Below are 24,653 nucleotides of genomic sequence, written 5' to 3'. Positions count from 1 at the left end.
AGCAGCAAGACTTCTGGAAGAATGGTATATGCTTGCAATGTTCAACACTCCGTCCATCATTTCCTTTGGTTTTTGCTTTGTTCGCCATAAGTTGGCAGGGTATGCTCAGACGTGAGTCCCTTGCTCACTTTGCCACTGGATTCAAGCAAGCCTGGCTGAAGACGGCTGAAATGCCAGAAACCGGTCCTAGGAAGCTTGTTTCCAGTCCAGGGAATACATGGCTTGGCAGTTCGGGCTGGACTGTTCCCATGAGGCACAGCGTCAGACTGATTTGCATATGGCCATGTCTGAACTGGGGTGGCAGAGTGGGCTAAAGAACGGTGATGGATTAAACCCAGATCAATTGACTGGGGGTGAGTGCTTGCAATGTTTAACACTCCGTCCATCATTTCCTTTGGCTTTTGCTTCACATATGAAGACCATTGTTGAACGAATTGTTGCATATAGTAATCCAAGAACTTCCCTAAAAGGTCAAAGATTGATCCACAACTGGATACTATTGGACGGAATGGTGGGTCCAGAGGATTTTTGTGTATCTTTGGTATAATATAGAGTTTTGGTCTTCTCTGGTTTTTGGTAGTAAGGTAAGCTCTGGTTCGGTCAGTCATACAACCGTGATCAGTGGCCTCGTCAAGTAGATCTGAAAGAATGTTTTGCAGTTGTAAGGTGGGATCTTGAGACAATTGCATATAAGTATTGTTGCCTGATACGTGGGCATTTACTTTAGCATTGTAGTACGTAGTGTCCATTATAACTATGGCTCCACCTTTATCGGCGGGTTTCATGGTGATGTCTGAATTGTTTGCCAAGTTTTTAATGAGTAATCTGTCCTGTTGGGTGAGATTATTGAATCTCATAGATTGATAGTTGATGCGATACAAATCGTTGAGGACTAGACGCTCAAATTAGTCCAAAATTTTGTGAGAGACTGGTGGGATGAAATTACTCCGTGGTCAGAAAAGATTTACTGGAGCATTTGTGAGATTTTGTTCGGAAGGAGCTACATTCGGGAAAAAAAATGACAGAATCGGAGAAGTCGCATGAATTTGTAGAAGTCTGCTTCAACATTCAAAGAAGTAGTCTTATTAGTGGGAATGAATGACAAACCCATTGCAAGGATATGCTTGTGCTGTGGACTTAGTGTCTGTGAAGAGATGTTTATCACTAGGTCACTGTCTTGCGACTGCGAAGAACTTTGCCTGCTTTTTCCTTTTCCTCTCCTGGTTTTTCTAGTGCGGATCTGGTGTTGATGTCTGGTGTTGGAGGAGGACGGCTGTGATCCGGGGCTTGGGATAAAAAAGAAGAGTGGGAGGTTGTTTGTAATGTATGACCTGGTTCTGTTGATGGTCCAGCTGTGGGTACTAAAGATGAAACCATGTTGGCTGGTGTTCTTTTGGTGGTCATTTCTTGGTCTGATACCGTGCTTTCATCAGATGATGTAGTACCTCTTTTATTATCAAAACGTCTCCTAGAAAAGATCTCAGCCCAGTTATAAACTTCGTTAAGTTTGTAGTCTATGGTGTCTCTTTTGTATTTACGAAGTTTGCTTTCCTGCAATTCCTTTTCATATTTTTCAAGTTTTTGATTGAGGACCTCAATCTGTAATTTCCAAGCATTGACATCTAGGCGTTGTTGTAATTCTCCTTTTAAATTTAAAATCTCCTCTTCTAGGTCCCGTATAGTTTTGGAGAGTTCTTCAATTATAAGCAAAATCAGATCGAGTGAACATTTATTAAGGATCGCGTACCATTTGTCCATGAAAATTGGACGGAGGTGAAAACAAAACAACATAGGTTTGATTGCCAGTCTGAGTCCCCGAGGTATTCGTTTGGATTTATGGTATTGAACTAGCGTTAATGCATGAAGTTTTTGATTCAATTGCCTTCTGGTGATAAATTCTAGTTGTCTAAGCTGCTGGGTAATAGAGCCACCGTGAGCATCAGAAAAATTAACTTCCTGAATTAATGAGTAAATCTCTGTTGCTTCATCAGAGGTGTATGCCTTTGTGACTGCCCTGTTGTCAGTTAGGTTGGTGATGGAGTCGAAAGACATCTTGTTAAAGGGTGCTACCTTTTTGTGACAGAAAGAACAATGTATATATGTGGTAAAGGTGCACTCCAAGTTATCACCATTATTGGAAATCTTTCATGAAAACTGTACACACCATCAAGGATTATTAATGTGTTGTACCCTCATGCATTGTTATATGATGTTTAAATGGATATGTTATTATTGTTCATGTATTGAAAACGCTGCAATATCAATTTAAAACGTCCAATGCTTACATTTTTGGCTTACAGTCACAAACTAGTGAACAGTGCATGGTACCTAGTAGGGTTTCCTGCTATATTATTACACACCTTGTCTTAGGTATCCGCCGTGACAGCGGACACAGTACCATAGCACCCATCATAAACATAACTCAGGTTATTCTACCAATTGATTAAATTGGAGTGCACCTTTACCCCATAATGACAATCCATGGGGCCACCATGACTTTCTCTCCATGTCTGTGATCTTTGGAGGACAATGGGACACTATCGGTCCAAAGTTAAAACTTGGATGAAAGGGGATAATTCAACAGGACAGTGATCCAAAACATACCTGTAAATATATGCTTGAATGTCTGAAAAATAACACATTCAGGATTTTGGAAAGTCAACGTTAAAGCCCTGACCTCTACTCTGTTCAGGACATAGAGAGTGCTGGGCATCAAGCTTAAGAAGTTCGTTTTAAGAGTTAATGGGCCAGAATTGCTCCTAGGCGGAGACTGAAACGATTATAGACCATATATATATTTTGGCCTACTACTGAATCAAGGGTTCTGAACATTGGCTTATTTTTTGTTTAAGAAACAATAACAAAGTAAAATGTGTGTCATTTGTCAACTGATGTAACATCTCTTTACTGTTAGGACCTGGTTAGTATTGTAAAACAATTGAATTTTAAGATGGCACTTTCTTTTTAAAATCAATAGTTGTTCAATCACTTAAAAGCAGATCACAAAAGATACAATACATACATATATTTACATTGTACAAAAAGGTTCAAAAAGATAAAAAGTACGTTACAATCATAAAATCTAAATCCCTTGTTGTAAATAAACATTAAATTATATGATTGTGTTTGATATTTAAAAAATGATCCCAAGGCTGTACATGTATCTAAGCACTCTAACTGCTGCAAGTGAAGCAATGTCTCTCTGTATCTGCGAAATTTGTACTTGCATAAAAGGGTTAATAAATAACACTGTGTAAAGGAGAAATACATTTTTACAAAAAAGACAAAGTGCAACAATGTCTGACTGGACGCCTCGTCACACGGGCAGATGCATATATTAGAGGAACCAAACTGGCCTTGCGGGAAGCATACTACCCATCTATTAGAACCCAGTTTAAACCGAGTCATCAACATATGCTCCCAGGACTCCGTGACCAGATTCAAATAAGGTGCCAGCCCCAAAGTGGTTTGTACGAGGCAGTATTCCCTAGGGACAGCTCCATCTGAACCTCAAAAATTAATCCAACACCAACCAACTTATCCAATACTCTTATCGGTAGTGATGCAACGGCAACAACGGCACCAACACAAATGAGTCTCGCCAAAAAAAACTCACGCCCCGGAAAGCCCGTCACAAACAATAAAGGAAGTGACAAAACAAGAAGCCACTAGCCCTCTCTTTCAGTGCTTCGAGCAAACCATATGCCCCTGTGGCTGCACCAGACTCTGATGTTGAAGAAATAGGGCCAGTCCCCCTCTCCATGTTGTCGGGCAGGTTGGATTACCTGATCGTAGCGCCTACCACAACCACGGCTGCCACCTTGGGGCCACCCTTAAGATCACAAAGATAGAACATCTCAAAAATGGTCGATAGACAGGAGTCAACCCTATTAGTAAAAAAGCCAGTAACTCCAAAGCAAGAACTACCTTACAACATTAAGGAAGAACAAACTTTAAGGTCGTCCTCAAAGTAAGTCCATCTGTCCGATAACGAAGACCGAGCACAACAGGCAGCGGGGGGCGCCGCAAAACAATGTTGCTCACCTAGCAAAACCAAGTCTCTAACTGTCCTCTTGCCAATCTCCCGTACTAATGTCAATCAAGGAGCGGGACAGAAGAACCTTTTGCAATCAAGGCCTCATCCTCAAGAGGCAATATCTACTTGCGGAACGAAGGAGAGTACTACTGATGAACCAGTCAGCATTATTTTCATCCCTGAATATGAATCTCGGGGAAGAGTTTACATATTAAATAGAGGGAATGTACTACGGCTTTTAAATTCCATCCCGAGCCTTGGAAACATAAGCTCATCGGACGTAATCTCCATAGAATTCCTTCCAAGTAATAATCATCAGGCGACCAGGACAAGATGAAGCTCCAGTGGAATTGTGAATAAAATCAAGCAAGAAGAAAGCAAGCTTAAGCTCTGGGGTATAAAGCTGGAACCCACATTGAAATCTCCCTATCCAACTCATTTCCTAAACGCTCGGATCAACGCCCCAGATAAAATTACCACCTCATTATTAAGAGGGATAAGAAGCAGAACTCCTGCCGAACAAACTGCTTGCATAAAGGTTTCCACTCCAAGTACAAGCTTTGGGCCGTCAATCCCTACCTTGACACTGGGAACACAGACTCGGACGCAAATAACACGCACAGTAATAACAGAGCGTCCAAATAGACAAGAGTGCGGAACCTTACAGATACCCCCTGCAGAGCAAGGGAAAATCAAACTGTGTATAAGAAACATTAATGGCCTGGCAGGCAAAACTGATGACCATGAGGTAGTTAACTACTTAAAGTCATTTGACATGATACTCCTCCAGGAAACCTGGCAAAATAAGGCCTTAGAGCTCCAGGAGTACACCTCCTACTTCATTCCGGCCATAAAGGGCTCTAATTTTGGTCGCTGTTTGGGGTGGTTAATGATCTTAGTTTTAGTAACTACAATGGTCAAAACACAGTCCATAGAGATGAAAATCGCTCCATCTAACGCGGTTCAAGCAGTAATGATAACGCTGAAGTTCAACAATATGCCCCAAGAAGTTATAGTAATTAACAACTAGGTGCATCCCAAACAAAAACAAAAAGTTGTAAAGGAGCTGACAAAAGAAATGAAAAGGATTATGGACGAGCAAGATACCAACCATATAATCCTTGCTGGTGATTTCAATGTACATCTTTTGGGGGCAGACCAAGATGACGGCCCTGCACACAAACTCACAGCAATATGGGGGATACTGAATCAGGGCTGAGCAAAAATTAGTATACCAACGAGTTGGTCTAAACATCTGCTACAGGAACTAGAACACATAAATTTAAGAGCACTGAACGGCCGCTTCCTGGAGGATAATCCACCAGCCGCCAGATTCCACTCATCAAAAACGTTCTCTTATCTGGATTTTACATTTACAACATTAGCTATGTTCAACAAAATAGCAACCTTTAGAATAGGTGACAATGCACACAGTGACCACCTACCGCAGGAAGTGCTGTTGAATGCGAGACCGGCTGTTCTACTAGATGCTTGGAATCCCATTGCACCTGAAGAGATCTCTAACCTAAAGCATATAAGGTGCAATCTTAAAAATATTGAAGCACTATCAGCCTCTGCCAAAATCCTGCACGAGAGAGAAAAAGAATCTGCCGTCCCAACGATAAAAGCATGGGAACATTTTATTATGACCTTCAGTGGGAATTTTGCGACTAGGATAGGGACCAAACCAAGACAATCAGAAGGCGATCTAACAAAAGTGAAATGCAGCCCGGAATCCAAGAGTCTAAAACGCACCATAAATCAAACACTCAGACAACTTTGAAAAACACCAGGGAACTTGGATTTGCAGTCGACCCTTCGGCATGGGAAGGCATTACTGAAACGGAGGAAGTGGAGGAAAATAAGATTAAAGAATGATGTACTGTGGACCAAGTTATTGCACGATGCCAAACAAAAAAACAGCGCTAAGTTTTGGCAAACGATCCACAAGATAGAGTGACCGAACCATCCAGGAATAAGCTCCAATATAACAGAGGCCACTTGGGTTGACTATCTCTCCGCCCACTTCAACAGCAACAGGCAAAAGGAAGTGGAAGCGAACAAGGAAACGGCTATTGTGACAACGGATAGTGAATCCGCCAACAGGGTAGAAGTGACACAAAATTGCACTATCAAAGATCAATCGATTGATAGATCTAATACCCACAAACAGGGGATCCACCTGGCCACCGATTTAGATTCATTAGCCTCCAATAAAGAGGAATGGTCTGCACCCACGGAAAAACAGATAAAACGTCTGATAGCCAGTAGTAGAGCTATGGGTGCCCCAGTCCCAATGACATCCCTCCGATGTTGTACAAACATGACGCCGACTTCTGGAGTAAGAGTTTAGTAGCAGTCTTTATGGTCATAAACTCTACAGCCACCATCCCGGAATCCTGGAAAGGATCAATTATCAGTCCTATTTTTAAACTGGGCAACAGAAATGATCCAAACAACTACGACTAATCGCCCTTATCGACGTAGGTGCAAAATACTACGCAGGAACAATCTTGGATGAGTTAACTTCTTGGGCCTCAGAAAACTCCATCATGCCTACCAATCAAACTGGGTTTTGCAGTAGCCAAGGAACAACAACTAAAATCTTGGCCCTAACATTGTTAATGGATGCAGCTAAGGAATCAAAAACCCCCACTCTTCCTTTGTTTTATTGACTATACAGCTGCCTTCGATCATGTTGACCGAGCCAAACTCTTGAGGAAAACTTGAAAGCTGGGGTTTACCAAATTCACTCTTGGATTGGCTCAAACAGTTCCACACAGATAACTGGATCAGGATTAAATTAGGCGCTGGGACACATATCTCAAAACGAATTATGACCTCGAAAGGCCTCAAGCAGGGGTGCGTCCTTGTGCCGCTTCTTTTTAACCTCTTTTCAGCTAATCTCCCAGGGGAGTTGGATAGCTGCACATCCCACGCTCCAAAATTGGAAAACAATTTATTGTCAAACATGCTATATGCGGACAAACTGGTTTTGATAAGTCGGACTCTCATTGGTCTTCAGCTTCTTTTAAATACGACAAGTAGTTTCTCACATCGTAACGCCCTCCAAATAAATCTTAAGAAAACCAAAATATTGGCAGTTAACTATCATAAAAAGAAGAATAACAGTTGGTTCCTAGATGGCCAACGTTTGGATCAGGTAACAAGTTATAAATAGCTGGGAATACTAATGGACCATAAAAGCTCCTTTAAACCGCAGCTAGAGTCCATGCGGAGAAAGGGAACTACAACTTATTTAGCATTCAAATTATTGAAGAGACGGCTTCCTGACCTCACGCTTGATCCTTTCCTACAGGTTCTTTGGGCCAAATTGCTGCCGGCACTAACATACAGGAGTGAGGCTCTTAAAGGCAAAGATGCAGAAGCCCTAGACGTAGTAATAGCCAATTCTTATAGAGCAATTTTCCATCTTCCAAAATATGTCTCCCCTGCTCAGATACGGCTGGAATTTGGGCTCCAAAGACAAACGGTAGAAAGAAGGAGTGCTTATGTAAAAAGTTGGCATAAAATCCGAAGTGCAGAGGCAGGATCCCTAGATTCCCACCTCTGGAACGCATTACTTCGTCAAGGAAAATGCTCAGCCAGGGATTATCTGTTTGACTCCATTGAGCTACAGGGTCTGTCTGAACTCTGGGCCGTACCAGCAGATCATCTTTTCTTCAAAAACGCAGTGAAAAAGACAACGTCCATGCTATCTGTTTTAGAAGACAAAGCAATTCATACTAAAAAGGCACACGACTGGATAGTGCTCAGTGATTACGTAAGGCTCAAACCCCAACCCTACTTGAGTGCAGGAGTCAAAATAGGAACGAAGGAACATTTTCTAAAGCTACGATTGGGGCAATTGCAATTAATCCCCACCTCCCACCATGGGAAAGGACAGGAGGTACACCGACTTGCCGTCTATGCGGAAGCGGGAAGGAGGACATCATTCATGTAATCTGTAACTGTCCCAACTTAAAGGATATAAGATGCACCTTATTACGTCCCTATTTCAGGTACTATGGCACCCGGTCCTGCAGGCAGGCAGTGAAGCTTTGCTTCAACCCTGTTGATGTTCAGCTTAATTGTTGGCTAACAAAGTTCTTTGAGACGGTAACCAAGAGATTCAAAATTAGTCGTTATCTGAAGTATGTCAAAAATAAGAGCACAATCACATCTGAAGGGAGCCGCCAAAAATCAAAAATAAATAATAGCACTTTACAGTTGCACCGGCACTTTTATTTATTGCCTAAAGGTTAAGAAAACTCTTTTATATGTTAAATTAACTTAATACTTTCCTACAGTTGCACTAGCATTTTAAAGTATTAACGCCCAATAGTTTAAGAACAATGGACTTGGTTATACTGTGTCATGCGGCATGTAAATCAATGGTAGTTATTGTCAGCCCAGCTAGTTCTGAACTATAAGAATTTATTTATTTATTTGCATGGTCTTACAGAACAGCCAATTGAACAAACTGGGAATATTTTATTGATCTTTTTTAATGATGTTTTAAGCTTAATAATTTGTGTATAAGGGAATCCTTTTGTTATGTATTTGCAAATATTTAAATTAATCAAGCAAAAATAAATATTACCTTACCTTACCTTAAAGGATGGCTTCATCAACTCTCTACGCACTTATATCAGGTAAAAAAAAAGGTGTCGGATCCACCCTTTATCCTTCTTGCACATGCCATGTGGGTTCTCAAAAATGGATGAGCAACCAATGAATCCCTGAAGTATTTAAGCCATGGAATTCTATTCTCATAGGTACAACTAAGGCAGTTTAGGGTAACATCTCTATGTAGGCTAGCCTGCTCATTACACCAGATTGAACACCACAATTGCAAGGGAACATGGTTAAACAAGTCCTCAACATAGTCTATATCCAATTCTTGGTGGATGACAAAGTGTGAAGTTGTCACGGGAACCCACAATATGCGCCGGCAGCCTCTGTTTTCCTCAGTTTGGATACAACCCACATCCCTATAGCTGCATACCCCGCTCCATAGGATAGGAATACATATCCTTTAATAGATCTCAATTATGGCTTGCATGTTTTTTCTTTCCTATAGTGGAAACAAGAAAATTGTACCAACTGCTTGTAGAAATCAGTTCTCCCTATTGATAACACATGGAGCCAGTGCTTAATTTGTAAAAATATTAAGTGCCAGGACTCTGACCAGGAAGCCACTGCAGCTTGCACCACCCATCGCCCTTGTCATTGCTGCCAAAACAACTACTAACCATCTCTCTTGCATGTAAATGTGACAGTTCAGATTATTCCAGTTGAAAAAGGCTAAATGAATGGCTGGGGAGGCAGGTATTAGCAATTTTTTTTATGTACAATGTTTTCCTAAACAACTGTTATACTGCTCATCTCTAAATTACATGAGCAGCCCAACATGTGGAAGACAGCCCTAAGTGTTATGTTTACAAGTAGGTGCCAGTGTCAAGCTCCGGAAAACCAACTAAGTACCGGTGCTCAGCACCGGAAAGCACCGGCTCAAATTAAGCACTGCATGGTGCCCAATTGGAAGAACTGTCACCCATTAAACCTAGGTAAGTAGAATGACTCACTCTCTCAATGCATCTATCATTGATACTCATACCCCAAGTTATAACATTTTTAGGGCCACAGACCATGATAAAGGTTTTTTACAGGTTGGTGTCAAAGTCTAGCTCTTTCATAAAGGAGACAAAGGTAGCAGGCAATGAGTTAAGGCAATTGGCCTCCCTCGCAAGCAACACTGCATCATCTGCATACCGATTTGCCGGAATGGGGTTATATACCACTGTAACACGAGACCCCAAATTCACAAAAGTAGATTCCAGGCCGTTTACATACAGCAGGAACAAAATGGGTGCCAGCACGCAGCCCTGTAACACTCTACTTAACCGAAAAGGGAGCAGTTCACTCACCTCCTTCGCCATATTTTTCAGAGGCAACCAGGTCCAGAAGTAGGCATCTTAGAATGTTACCAAGCACCCTTCCAGGCCCATGGCAGTTAAAATAGTCCACAATTATGATCTGTTTACATAGTTGAAAGCACTAAATCGGTCCATAAATGGTAGATCGGGAGCTACTCTTAGCGAACTAATATTGTCACACTAACCGAGGATGTTCCTTATATTGCTCCATAGGTATCCCATTGGGCCCAGGAGCCCTTTTCAGATCAATGTATGTCCCGACTCATTTTATGCCTCCCCAAACAAATGTCAACCATCTGGAATTCAGAGTTGATCCAGAGTAACTATCACCTGCTGAGATTAATTCAAGCATTCCATTCCTCACCTTTTTGTTTTTCTAAGTGAGATGCCCTCATTGTGACTGGTATGCCCAGATGTGGGTCTTGCACTTCATTCATAAGGCTTAACAAGTCTGAAATTTGTCTGGGGTTGTTTCTGTTCCTGTGGAAAGGGAACATGATCTACAGCCAAACAGCAGTTTGGGCTGGACTTTTCCATTTAGAATAGAACCTAGGCTGATTTGCACATTGGTGGTCTCTCTCTGGAGAGGCACAGTGGGCAAAAAAGGAGGGCGTAGAATATGGCCCATAGTGGCAGAGATTAATTCCATTGATCAGTTTTCTCTCTACATTTTACCTCTCCATGGCTACCTGTGTCTACTACAGTGACTCCTCTTTCTTCTGATATGGACCCTTTTAATACCTATGCGCACATTTTGAGAGGGTCACTCTCCCACTTCCTGGGCCACTGCCTTTCCTGTGATCCTTCAGCGACCCTTGGCTTTGGAGAAGGACTGAACAGGGCAGTGTGGCAAGCGGAGAAGTTGGTGGTGTTCTTTTCTTTTACCTACATTGCTACCAAAGTCTCTTTTCTGTTCCTCTTTGTTTTTTTTCCTTTCCCTTCATAATCTGTCTGCAGGGTTCAGCATTAAGTGAAGTGATCTTACCCAGATGCTTAGAGCAACAGCTCTTATTGGGTTTGATGCTGGCAAGAGCTCGGCCTGAGAGCAAAAAATCTGTAAGGATCCAGTTGTTTGCCCCATTGGGCAGAGGTGTTGCCTCCTTCCTCCTATCTTCTTTCTCCTTTTGACAACAATATACCTTTCCACACAACCACTGGCTGTCCCGGCCACCCTCTCCCATTTACTTACACGTCTTGTTGTGAACTGGAACTCTCATTGCATGAATACATCTGCCATCTTTGGATCTTGTCTTGGCTTACCACAAAATGCACAGTAGTTGCCTCACGAACACAGAATTAACACCATCCAGGCATTCAGGGGAGGTTATCCAACAGCTTCATTATTTTGAATTCACTCTCATAGGGCATGGTCACAGTGGTAAACATACCCACTTGTGTCTAGTCATCGTCACATTTGCTTAATCAAACATTTAAAAAAACATTAATTGTGTAAGGGCAACAGGTCTTTAGATATGTTTTGTAATACAGTATACTTTACCCAAAGATAATCAGTGATTGGAAAAACGAATCCAATACTTTTCGACAGAAGTGATTGGGCAAGTTCAAGACAGACCTTTCTTTTTATCTATAAGGTGCTGTACACTAAGGGCCTCATTTTATCACCTATGTTGAGCCAAGAATCAAATGTTATTTACTGGAAGCGGATATCTGAGGAATGCTTAGTTTTCCACCCCTTTTAAGCATTCCTCGAGGGTCCCAGTCTTTGTAATGCACCAATAAGGGCAGACGTGTCCCTGTAACTGGATCTGCTTTGTGGACCCCCATTCTCCTTCATTTAGTTATGAGATGACATCCAATTATTTTTGCTTCCATAAAGATGCAGATCTGTATTCTATTTATTCAAGACTTTTTACGTTTACACGGAGAGATCTTTAGCTACTTGCCTAAACTGTTGTCATTGAATAAGATGCATACAAGGTGCTGTTAGAAATGGAATGCAAGTTTCTTTTTAGTTCTGATTGGTTGCTTTGCTGAAGAATGCAATTGCCAAGCTGACTTATGGACTTCGCTATGCACCACTGGAAGAGGATAGACTACTCTCATTAGTGCTGTACTTTGAAGAAGTGTGTGTCCTAACTTTTATTTTTTTGACCTGTATATCATTTTGTCTTTTCATTCTCCCAGCCTATCCCCATCCACCGACATGCTAACACACCTGAATCTGAATCAGAAAGGTCTCTCCCAGAAGATCTTAGAAATGTAGTTACCACTCTGCACTAATGAAAGTTTCTGAACAGGGCTGTTTGAGACACAGAGCAGACTGTGGTCCTGGATAGGGAGACATGGTCTAAGAAGGCAGGTGTCCATTGGCAGGTATGATGGGCAGATGCTGAAATTGCAGGGCTTTCTGTGACCAGTATACCTAGGGCTGTGGCAGCAGGAGGGAACCTCAATAGCTGTTCCGCATTCAATCATTTGCCCATTAATGCAAACATAAATCCACCCCTCATGGACTCAGTTTTCCATTCACTCATCTGCTTCATGTCAGCACTTATCCACCATATATGCCCGCACTCATCCACTCATATCTCATCTACTTACTGACCAAATAACACATTCATACAATTATTACCAGATTTCAGTGCAGCAAAAAGCTCAGTGCTGGATGAACTTTTTTCTTTCCTTACATGGGTGCGTCCTCTGAGGGTGGGCAAGCCTCAGCACTTTCACCCAGTCATCTGGAGTTGGACAAAATGCCTGGTAAACACAAAGAGATGATGAATGGAGCGCTGAAACGTTTGACACTCCCGCCCCAGTCACTAGTAAATCTGGGTTGAATCCATCATCGATCTGCAGCTCACTCTGCCAACCAAGTTCAGCCATATGCAAATCAGTCTTGACCCTGTTCCTCATGGGAACAATCCAGCCCTAACTGCCAAGCCACAACAAGCATCCTGGGACCAGTTTTGGGGTAACAGACCTGGGTTCCTTGCTCACTTTGTCGCTGGATTCAAGCTAGTCTACCTGATGAGGGGTGTTGCCCCAAAACCAGTCTTGCCTATGGAAACTTCACCGGCCTGAAGCCCCACATGCTCTCAGTGCCCCTGGTGCGCCCAGCAACGCAAGCCCCATTCTGATTTCGGGTGAACTGGAGCCGGTACCGCGTTCACTGACTCCAATACGGTGCAGACAGAACCTACAGGTCCTGTGTCAATTCCTGAGCTCTATTCTGAAGGGCTAGGAGTTGAAGAAGATTGGGAGGGGTTGCTAGATTCTGGTATGCTTTCTCCCCCTATGTGGCTACGGAGGAGGGAGCGTAATTTCCTATGGTGGTGTGAAGGGCTGCTGAAGTCCTAGACCTTCGGCTCCCTTCTGTGGCAATCAAGACTAATATCTTGAGGGAGGTCTTGCAGCCATTTGTCTCCTCTTTGGAACCTTTGCTACACTTTAATGAGGCCCTTGCAGATGTCTCACCGGGTACCTGGTCGAAACCCAGGACAGGGGCTCCTGTGAATAGGATAATCGCCTACCACCTTCTTCCACCAGTCTTTCTTTGCAGTCGGTGAACACAGCCTGCTTATTGGGCCATTATTCACACTCCCTGTGGAAAACGGTTGCGCAAGTGCTGCCATAGGTCCCAGAGGGGGACGGGGCCCTCCTCTCCCAAGCAGTGCTAGACAGGAGAGATGCAGCAAAGTTCACCATCCATTGTGGTCTCGACCCGACTGACTCGCTGGGCAGAGCGATTTCGTAGACGGTGGCTGTTCGACCCCACTCCTGGTTGAGAACTTCTGGCTTTTCAGGTGATGTCCAGGCCTCTGTTATGGACATGCCCTTTGATCGCACCTGTCTCTTCAGAGACAAGGCAGACATGGCGCTGGAGCGTTTTAAGGACTCACGTGCTATGGCCAAGTTGATGGGCCTCTCAATGGCCAAACTCCCCCAGTCTGCCTTTTGCCTCTTTTGTGGCCACAGAAGGGGTTTTCAGCCATGACAGCCATTCCCCAGCCACAGAGCCATGCAGGTTCCACTACCTCCATGTGGCTGAGGGCGTGGCTCATTTGGACCCCATAGGACAGGCAGGCAGGGGTCAGGCCAGTCCACCTGCAGCCTCAGAAACTAAAACCCCCTAGATCGTGGGCAGCCAGTTGGTGACAAGATCAGCCATTACCTCCACAACAGGCCGTCCGTCCCATCAGACAATTGGGTCCTTCAGATAGTCAGAAGGGGCTACTCCCTCCCCTTCGAGACAACCCCTCCCTTCATGCCTGCATACTACGACTAGCTGACGGAGGATCATTTGATTTTACTCCTGGAGGAAGTCATGGTTCTCTTGGCCAAGGGAACCGTAGAGACAGTACCAGAGCCAAAAGTAGGCTGTGGCTGTGATTGAAGCTACTTTTTGGTCCTGAAAAATTACAAGGGCCTTCATCCAATCGTAGACCTACGAGCCCTCAACTACTTCCTCCAAAAAGGAAAAATTCAAGATGCTCACTCTAGCTCAGGTCCTGTCCGCCCTGGACTCAGACAGGATGGTAGCGTTGGACTTGCAGAATGCCTATTTCTACATTTCCATCCTACCTGCCCGTCGGTGCTACCTGCGGTTTACGGTAGGCCACAAGCACTTTCAGTTCACAGTGCTCCCCTTTGGCCTTACCAGCGCCTCTCGGTGTTCAACCAGGTGATAGCGGTGGTTGCAGATCACCTGCGCAGATCACGAGTGCCAGTCTTCCCCTATCTCGATGACTGTCTGTTGAAGGTGGGCTTGCCATAGGCTGTTTCCCACCTCCAGACTATGGCGGACCTCCTGCATTTGCTGCGGTTCACTATCAATGTGCTGAAGTCAAACCTGTCTCCCTCTCAGATGCTCCCTTCAATCAGAGCCGGTCTGACCACAGTTCAGTTTCTGGCCTATCCTCCCAAACAACGAGTCCAGGATATTCAGGCTATGATACCAGTGTTTCAACCTCTATCCTGGATGAGAATGACTTTAGAGTTGCTGGGCCTCATGGATGCCTCCATTCTGCTAGTGACACATGCCAGATGGCATTTATGTAAATGTGTAAATGTGCTTGTACTTATATAGCGCACAGCTACCCCGGTTCGGGGTTTCCCGGCGCTGTACTCATACCGCTAGGGAACCCTTCCTGGCTTTTTCCCTGTGAAATGTCCACTCCTGGGCATCCCCAGGGTGAAGCCAGGCATCCCAGCGCTGTTGGGGCCGTTGTGGAGATTAAGCAAGCTATTGCCCAGAGTTGCAGCGTGGGACCCATGATTAGAATAGGCACTGAGGCGAGAATATCCGGTCCGCGGAATTTATAGCCCGAGACCCTGCCGCGACGGGAATCGAACCCTGGTCCCGGACCAGTGCTCTGCATCGAGGTCTGCCGCTCTAACCATTGAGCCACACTTCTCCTTTCTGCGGCTGCCAGACCAACCCTCATTATTTAAACCCCCCATTGCAAATTGATTCCTCAAAGGACTTGTACATATATTCCCACCTTCACCTTTCCTTATGTGTTAGCGGGATCTTAATTTGATTCTCATATTTCTGATGTGTGCTCCATTTGAAACTCTGCACAGTTGCCCCCTCTGGCTGCTTACCATCAAAACAGCCTTTTTAGTGGCAATGACATCCACCAGGAGAGTGAGTGAATTACAGGCTTAATCTTTTAAGAATTTTTATCTGACAATATTTCCTGACAAATTGGTGCTTCACACTAGGGCCTCTTTTCTTCCAAAAGTGGTAACACCTTTCCAGGTCGGGCAATCTGTCAACTTTCCCACTTTCTATACTGTGCCGCATCACTCTAAGGAAGAGAAGCGACTCCACCGCCTGGACCCAAAAAGAGTGTTGTCTTTCTACCTTGACTGCACCAAAGAATTCCAGGTGGATGACCAACTCTTTGTGGGTTACTTTGGGGCAGAGAAAGGTGGTGCAGTGCAGAAGAGACCATCTCGCTATGGGTCATCCTCTGCATCAAAAGTTGAAATGCTCGGGCGATGAAAACAGCTCCCTGAAGTCTTAAGAGCTCATTCCGCTAGAGCTAAAGCTGCTACCACAGCATTGCAATGGGGTGTTCCAGTCCTTGACATTTGTCAGGCAGCAATGTGTGCATCCCTGCTCACTTTTTCCAAGCATTACTGGCCCCAGGGGCAGGTCCGCAGGGAAGGCATCTTTGGCCGTTCAGTCTCGCATGACTTTCTGGACCAAACTTGTCTACAATCCCTCGTCTGTTGATGGTATTGCTTGGGTATCTATTCAAAGTTAAGGGATCTGAGGCTAGATGTCGCTATCAGATGAACAAGTTCGGTAATGCCTTATCTGGTAGAGATATGATCTAGCTGCAGATTCCTTACCGACCTATCCCTCCTCCCCGTGGTGTGGACTAGTTGATGGGGGTCAGGGCAGCTCCCCTTCAGGGCCCTAGTTGTTCAAAACACACCACTGTGAGTGCACTTCATGGCTCCGCGCTTCTGGCGTGGAAAGTTGTGAAAAGTAACCGACATCCGCGGGCAAAGATGGTGCCTATATAGATGACGCAAATGTCACTTCCAACACGGACACTACTGAGGATGTCACGTGGAGCTGACTGATGCCACCTACCGGCCAGGTATTGCTTAAAGTTCGTGGATCCAGTCTGCCACCTGGGAAATTCAAAGGTAAGGAATCTGCATCTAGATCATGTCTCTACCAGATAAGGTTTTTCTGAAGGTAAGCAACTTGTTCAATTAAGCCTGTGTAGCCTGAAACTTGTCTGGGGTTGCTTGTGTTCCTGTTTGGAGTAGACCTGGTCTGGCCGTTCAGGCGGGGCAGGTTCAATTAGTGTATGAAATTCAATGGACTGAAATGGAGTCTGAGTGATCACCAGATTAATTCAAGCATTTCTTCCATCACCTTGTTTTTTTGATGCTCAAGCAGATTAAGGGCATCTTTTGGAGGCTTTTTAAATGTAGTTTGTTCACTTTCTGCTACAATCCTAATAGATCTGTTTCCTTCAAGCCCAAAACTCAGACCTGCACTGTGCTGCTGGTAGATGTTGCCATGCTCCCTTTTCTTTACTTTTCCGTTGGTGTATAAGCTACGAACACTATTGAAATACTATGACATGCAATAAACTTTATAGATAAAGGTGCTACAAACCTGTCTCACCTTAAATTAATCAACACAAAAGGAGCAACAGGGGGAGAAACAGTGAGGCCGCCCCCAACTCAACAGGCCATAAACAACAAGAAGCCTGACTTAGTAAGAACACCTTCCATTAAATTTAAGACACTGTAGGGGTTTCTAAAGTCTTTCAAATACTCCCTTACATGAGCGACTCACTATTGCTAATACAAGTGTCAGTGTGTTCTATTTATAACAAAAAATGTCAATACAACATAGGAAGACTCTCTCTCATACACGAGAAAAATGGAGGAGAGAAAGCACCTCAGTCGTAACACCAAGGCGGGCTTGCTAGTTGGTACTCACTAGCAGACCCACTTATCATCGGTTGCTTTCTCCCCATAAAGAAAGTGTGTGTTCTATCGTGAAATTCTCGAAGAATGAAGGAAAAGAAGACGGTGAGAAACCAAATGTAAATGAACTGTCCGGGCAAAATATCACTAAAGTGCCCACTGGACCCCGTGAGAATAAAGATGCAATTCCCAATATTGAAATGAGGTAAAGCTTACTGGCTTAACGTATCTTTTATTCAGTGCTGTAAGCTTTCCCCAAAAATGTTCAATTATAAAGAGCCAACATGTTTTGTTGCCAACCCTTTGTGCAACTTCTTCAGGGCTAAAGAGGTTACCAATTCTCACTTCATACAAGATTCACATCAAACCGGATGATTGCGAAGGTTCCTCATACCTGCAACCATCTCCTTAAGGCACACGCGTCAGCTGATCACGTGTCCACCGGGTGATTGCACACATTCCCGTCCCACAGGCGTAGAGAAGCTCCCCATAAATTAAACCAATCCTTGTTATACCTTGTGGAAAATCTCTCATGTTCACACCTAGCGTCAAGAAAATTAACTCTTACTACATGATGGTCCAAAAATCCAAATAGCATTCGCCCTTCTTTTCTCACTGTCCAGTTTTCTCTGATGTCCCTTCAACTAATTGACACAGTAAACAACCAGGTAACTGCTTACCTCAATCAATCCAGTCGTTAAGTATACAACTTTCCAAATTAAAAAAAGAAACAGGCCTAAACCATTCAGCCATGGGTCCATCCAAATAATATAGAAGTACACTGAACGATGAAAAGCCCTTTAAAGAAAGTGTTTGTACCAGTAACACGATGCACGCTCACTCCAATCATGCACGGTCTGTCCTTATTCGGCATGTTAATGGAGTGAGATTGAGAGTATATTTGATGCCTGGCACATACATTTTCAGATTAAGCACAACATAAAGAAAATAGATATTGGAAAAGACCCTTCTCTTAGTCCTATTTTCCAACCATTGCACCAACAGGTTTAATTCTGATTTGTGCAGTTAAATGCACAAGTGTTCACTCGAAAGCAAGGTTACCTTGTTGAAGTCTCACGGTGCTGCTGTGTTTCTTGGCTGCTCTGCATCTTTTCAGAGGAATCCACAGGGTGATTGAGCTGACCACAAGAAAGTGTTCTTGCTTGCTTAACTAGGATGAAGATGGAAATGGGCTGTCTGATGAGGACCTCCGGGCTGAAGTGGATACGTTTATGTTCGAAGGCCATGACACAACAGCGAGTGGAATTTCCTGGATATTGTACTCCATGGCCAGGCATCCAGAACATCAAGAGATGTGCTGGAAAGAGATTAAAGAAATACTGGGAGAGCGGGATACGGTGGAATGGTGAGATGTTCTTCAGTATTGTAGATTTGTATTGCCATTGAATACACCTTTGGTGTGTAAAATGTATGTTGCACTATACCTTAAGACCTGCCCAATGCTACTCTGATCTTGCTACTTCTCAAGCCTTCTCTTGATACCCATGATAATAATATAAGGCCTACACATTGTAGTACTTCGGCCTTGGGAACCAAGTTAGTGTGGGAAACTGAACTAGGTTTAAAGTGCAAAAAAGTATTATTGAATGTTGAAATCGGAAATCCTAGGCTGATTTGAGATTAGGAAAGGGTTAGGATAGCATTCCTCTACCATTCACCAGTGGTCCTGCATATTGGTCCAATATACTGAGTTAGCAACCCTACCAACTAAAGTCATAAACCATAACACATTTGGAACAGCAGTTTCCAAATTATAGTTGGGAGTCTTTGAAAATTACCACCATACCAGACACTTCTATGGTGGTAATCATTTGTCACAGACTTCATTCAACTTTTTTTAAATTAGATCTTTTTAAATCCTCCTAATGGACAATCGTCAAAGGGCTTTTGACCAATTGCCTCCACGTCCACATTGTTAAATGTCCAATTACCCCTCTGGCAATTTCTTATTTGCAGCGATGGAGTAGTATAATACACTGTCAGCCTTATTTGACTTTAGATAGCTCTACTTGAAGCACCTATAGAACTACTGACTGACACAAGGACATTTAATTCTGGAAGAATTAAAATACTGTTCCCCTCATTCAATTTAAAACGAGCTTACTACTTCGGCAGGCACCGAGCTGTAGGTACGCACCTACTACACATTTTTTAAAGTGTGATCTTTGACCAAGAACTCTTTTCTTGCTCTTGTGTGTGGTCCTTCATCAGGGACACTGTTAGATTAGGGGGTCTCTAGTTGGCAGAGGTAGGTACCTTTGTCCAAATAGGGGCCCTTGCGTCTAGTCAGGGTAAGGGGGTACACTCCTAAAATAATCCCTGCTCACCCCCTTGGCAGCTTGGCATGAGCAGACACGCTTATCTCAGAGGCAGTGTGTAAAGCGTTTGTGAACACATACAGGAACCAAGTGACAACACTACAGATGGACACCACACAAGTTTCATATCAAAAATAAGTATTCTTTATATAGACTTAAAACAAGACCGCAAACAACAAAAATCCACAATACTGTACTTAAAATGGTAGAAATAACAAAAATCAACAATACTGTACTTAAAATGGTAGAAATAGCTTAGTTCTCTTTAGATCTTAAAATGAGACACTTTGAGTTCAATGTAGCTTAAGATGCGAAACGCTATACAACGAAAGTGTTGCAGGGAAGGTGATGCGTCGGTTCCTTACATGCAAGAACGGTGATGCGTTGGGTCCCTACTGCTGCATAGGGGATGCATCGGTTCTTCTCTGCGAGGGGAGGTGATGCATCCGTTTCTTACTGCGCTTCCGTGGCGATGCGGCACGCAACGCCGTGATGCGATGAAGATCCGGTGCAATGAAACAAAGATGGCGTCTTTTCTTGATGCGACACGATGCGAACCGCGACAGGCCCTGCGACACGCTTCTCGGTGATGCGGAAGCGTCTGCTGCGATGTCAATCCTTCTCCTTGGTGATGCGAGTTGCTTCGACAACGATGCGAGCCGTGACAGGCCCTGCGACATGCTTCCCGGTGTTGCGGGGGCATCTGATGTGATGTCGATCCTCTTCTCCGGCGATACGAGTTGCTTCGACAACGATGCGAGCCGCGACAGGCCCTGCGACACGCTTCCCGGTGATGCGGTGGCGTCTGATGCAACGTCGATCCTCTTCTCCGGTGATGCGAGGTGCTTCGGGGGCCCTGTGATGACTCAACGGTTCTTCTGGGCCGCGACAGGCCCTGCGACACGCTTCCCGGTGATGCGACAGCATCTGCTGCGACGTCGATCCTGTTCTCCGGCGATGCAAGGTGCTTTCTCGTGAAGCGACCGCAGCAGTTCGGCGACACGCTTCTTGGTCGTGAGTCGCGCTTCCAGCTCCTTGCGACATGCAGTCTCTCAGAAAGCCTCGCAAAACAGCAGGCACTTCCAAAGAACCCTTGGGGAGCTGGTGGGTGAAGTCTGTGGTCCCTGAGAGTTCAGCAGGAGGCACGTCCTTTTCTCAAGCCCTTGGAGATCCTTCACAAGTTGACTAAAGTACACAAAGTTCCTTTCTCCTCTCTTTGGCAGTCAGGCAAGCACTGCAGGCCAATCCCTCAAGCTTAGTGATAGTCTCTCCTCAGTCTCTCTGGTTCCTCTCCTCAGTAAAGGTTTCTTCTGGTTTCCCAAAGTGATTTAAAGTTCTTGGGTTTGGGTCCCAATATTTATACTCAGTTTGTCTTTGTTCTCTGAAGGCAGAGAGGCCTTTGCCTAGTTGAAGCCAGTTCTGGTCAGTCCTGGAGCATTCTGTTTACATGACTCCTTCTTTCCTTTCACAGTGCAGCGCAGAGACATCAGACGCACCACGGGAGGTGGAGCCAGCATTGTGGAGGGAAGGCATAGCCCTATTCAGGTCCCAGGTGCAACTCCTCCCACCCATCTAGATGCAGATCTCTCTATTCAGCCCTGTGCTGACTCACCCTGTCTCCTGGAATCCCCCAACCCCTGTCACTCAAACTCCAGACCAGGAATACACAACCTAGCAGAGGCAGGTTTGGATGGTTAGACAAGAAAATACCTACTTTCTAAAAGTGGTATTTTCAAACACAGAATGTTAAAACCAACTTCACTAAAATATGTATTTTAGCATTCTAAGTTCAGGCATACTAAACTCGAATTTCTACCATGTTCCCTGAGCCAGTTAGGATTATAAGATGTAATAATCAAACTTCCCATTCAGGCCTATGGGGAACAGGTAGCCTTTCAATAGTGAAAACCGAAAATGGCTGTAATTCACTATTAGGACATGACGCACACACCAGGGCATATCCGACCTTATACTTACAATGCACCCTGCCCTTGGGCCTACCATGGGGGTGTCTGACATGAAGAAAAGGGAAGGTTTAGGGACTGGCAAGTGGATGCACTTGCCCAGCCAGCATGGCAGTACCAGACTGCACACAGGCTCTGCAATGGCAAGCCTTAGACACACTTTAACAGGGTGCTTCTGTGGGTGGCACAACCAGTGCTGCAAGCCCACTAGCAGCATTTGGATTACCAGCCCTGGGCACTCCTGGTGCACTGTACTAGGGTCTGACAAGTAAACCAAATCAGTCAATCATGGAATCACGAATCCATACATTAATTTACAATAGGGAGCACTTGCACTGTGGCACTGGATAGCAGTGGAACAGTGCCCAAAGCATCTAACACCAGCAAAAACACATGAGGCAACAGCAAAAACACGGAAGGGAGACCACGCCAAAGTGCCAGGTCTAACAAACACACAATTCAGTTGAGATAAGTAAAGAAAATGTAAAAAAGAAAATGTATTTGGTGGAGACTGTTGCTTGTGTAATTGTTGCTCTATTCTTTGGGTCTTTTAAAAGTATGATAACCTCGGGAAAATCAGAATCAAACAAATCCAACTTCCTTCCAACTTGAGGGAGCAAACCACCCCACTACGGAATGAAGTCTTATTAGCTACAGAAAAAAAACACATCATGGATTTTTCACACTGTGTTGGAAATGGATTCACCTTTATTTCCGAGCCAGGATCTACCTTCTAGCACACCAAAAACAGAGCTCTTTCAACAGCTCCCAAAGACGGCAGTTCCACTATGAATTGCAAAGAGACTGATCCCTGGAAGTCACTCCCACTGAACATCTTCCTTCAAATAATTCCAGACTATCGTCACTTGTAAGAAGGTAAAGAGAGGCACTGACCTCTCTACAGATAGATACATAAGTGCCATAAAGACTGCAGCCTGGAGATCAAAGTAAAGACAGAGTGGAGCTCCTTTTTACCATTTCACTGTCTTAGTTTAACCAGAAGATACTGGACAGCTTGGTGGCTGCAGGTAAATCAGGTGACAAATGCATGAAGAGGCCCAAACAAGCACTTCCTCTTGAGCCTTATGGAGTCCTGCAGAGACATCTCTACCCAGAAGTACTGCAGGTTTCAGTCTCTCCTTAGAAGTGCTGTAGAGAGCACCAGGCAGACGGAAACCAGTGTCTAATCCCCTAGTTACAGGGAGTGGAAGTCAGTGACAAGCAGCGGGAAGAGTTCAGCCGCTCCTTGAAAAGAGATTAAGGTAGCAGTGGAGGGATCGGGGTAGACCGAGGAGGGTTCAATCCAGCCTCTGAAAGCAAGCAGTAAAAAGACTAATGGCCTGAGTTAGAGTTTGGTGCCACAAACATGACGGATATCCCACTCACCGTATTACAAGTGCATAGATAACAAAAGTACTGGGGATGTCTCTCACACTTCTACTCACTACTTTGAAACAAGAAATTTAAATGAAAAGCAAGTGCCCCTTGCCAGGTGTCTCCTTTGAACAATAGTAGTAGCGCTATAGATGATGGTTTACATACGCCGAGACTCAAAAGTGAAACTAGTAGGAGGGTTGAAATGCTAGGATGATTTATTTATTTTATTTTATTTTACAGAGTTTTAAATAGCGCAGACTTGACCCGAGGGTATCGAGTATCAGAGCACATTACACGAGCACCATTTGCGTTACATGAGGACATATTTTTTTTTGTTAGGCACGGGGAGATTAAGGGGCATATCAACAAGGGCTTTATCTCTGCTTTTTTGGCTTTAAAAGCCAAAAAAGCAGAGATAAAACTAGCACCCTATCAACAACAGGGCGCTAACACGCAAATTTGCATGTTAGCACCCTTTTACTCTACGCTTCCCCTTGCATCTCTAATGAGATGCAAAGGGGGCGTTCCAGAGTACAATAATAGGAGAAATGTCGCTAAGCGACATTTCTCCTATTATCAAGAATGTCGCTAACCCTGTTAGAGACAAAAAAAGCAGCGCTAACCGCGGTTAACGCTGCTTTTTTACATCTGCTAATTTTCAGACTTAGCCATGATATCCTATGGAAGGAGGATACCATGGCGAAGTTTGCCTGTCCCTATCAACAAGGTAACGTGTGATTATCGCTGGGTTTCCAGCGATAATCTCACTTTAGCCTGTTAGCGTGTAGATTTTTATCGCTATTGAGATAAGCGTTGCTAATAGCACGCTGTCTCAGCGATAAAAACTCACGCTAGCCGGCGATAATAATCCTCACGCTAAGAACGCTGAGCGATAATTATCGCTTGTTGTTGTTGATATTCCCCCTAGGTGATTTGCCCAGAATCACAGCATGTTGAGTGTCCTTGCCGAGACATGAACCCGGGTTCCCCCAGCTTCGAGGTCAACCACCCTAGACGTTAGGCCAACTCCTCTACCCTCAACATGATTATGTTGGGGTACTGTTTTTGCACATCAATTTGTGGTAGCCTCCCACCTATAAAATACATTATTTTGCCATACATGGTGAAAAGTACACCCATGCACATTAATCAATACAAAATCAACCAATATATATTTAAATAAAATAAGTCCGCCAAAAGTTAATATACATCATGAGTCGCACCGATCTTAAGTTGGGCTGCCGAGAAAGTTTTCGTTATAGGTCTCTGGTTATTAACTGGAGGGATGAGCTGAGAATGCCTTAGCCTTTGAACAAATTATGTATCAAAATCAGATCATATATACATATATACAAATTAATGAAATTATGGTTTCTGTGTACAGGGCTTGCCCTAGTCTTACTACCTGCAACTGTCAACAGAACGCCATGTATTCAGTGCCTTATGTATGGACAAGCCACACCTGTTCATCACCACCTTTATTCTTAATATATGTATTTATAACTAATATTAGTTTGAGGTTATATTCCCTACATGGAGTTGGAAAAAAGGGAGTATAGCTTCAGGTACTTAAGGG

The 24,653-nt window shown here is 44.1% G+C and overlaps 1 protein-coding gene across 1 annotated transcript in view; it reads left to right on the top strand.

Moving 5' to 3' along the window:
- The window catches only part of LOC146835039 (cytochrome P450 4B1-like), a 393,192-nt gene that overhangs the window by 267,785 nt on the left and 100,754 nt on the right, over positions 1-24,653 (top strand). Inside the window, exon 8 of the mRNA XM_085602700.1 lies at positions 18,573-18,763. Within this exon, the coding sequence (XP_085458826.1) occupies positions 18,573-18,763 (191 nt within the window). The remainder of the gene's footprint in view (positions 1-18,572; positions 18,764-24,653) is intronic.

The sequence above is a fragment of the Triturus cristatus genome, chromosome 4_2, assembly GCF_964204655.1.
Source record: "Triturus cristatus chromosome 4_2, aTriCri1.1, whole genome shotgun sequence".
NCBI lineage: Eukaryota > Metazoa > Chordata > Amphibia > Caudata > Salamandridae > Triturus > Triturus cristatus.
This window is presented reverse-complemented; position numbering and strand designations above follow the sequence as displayed.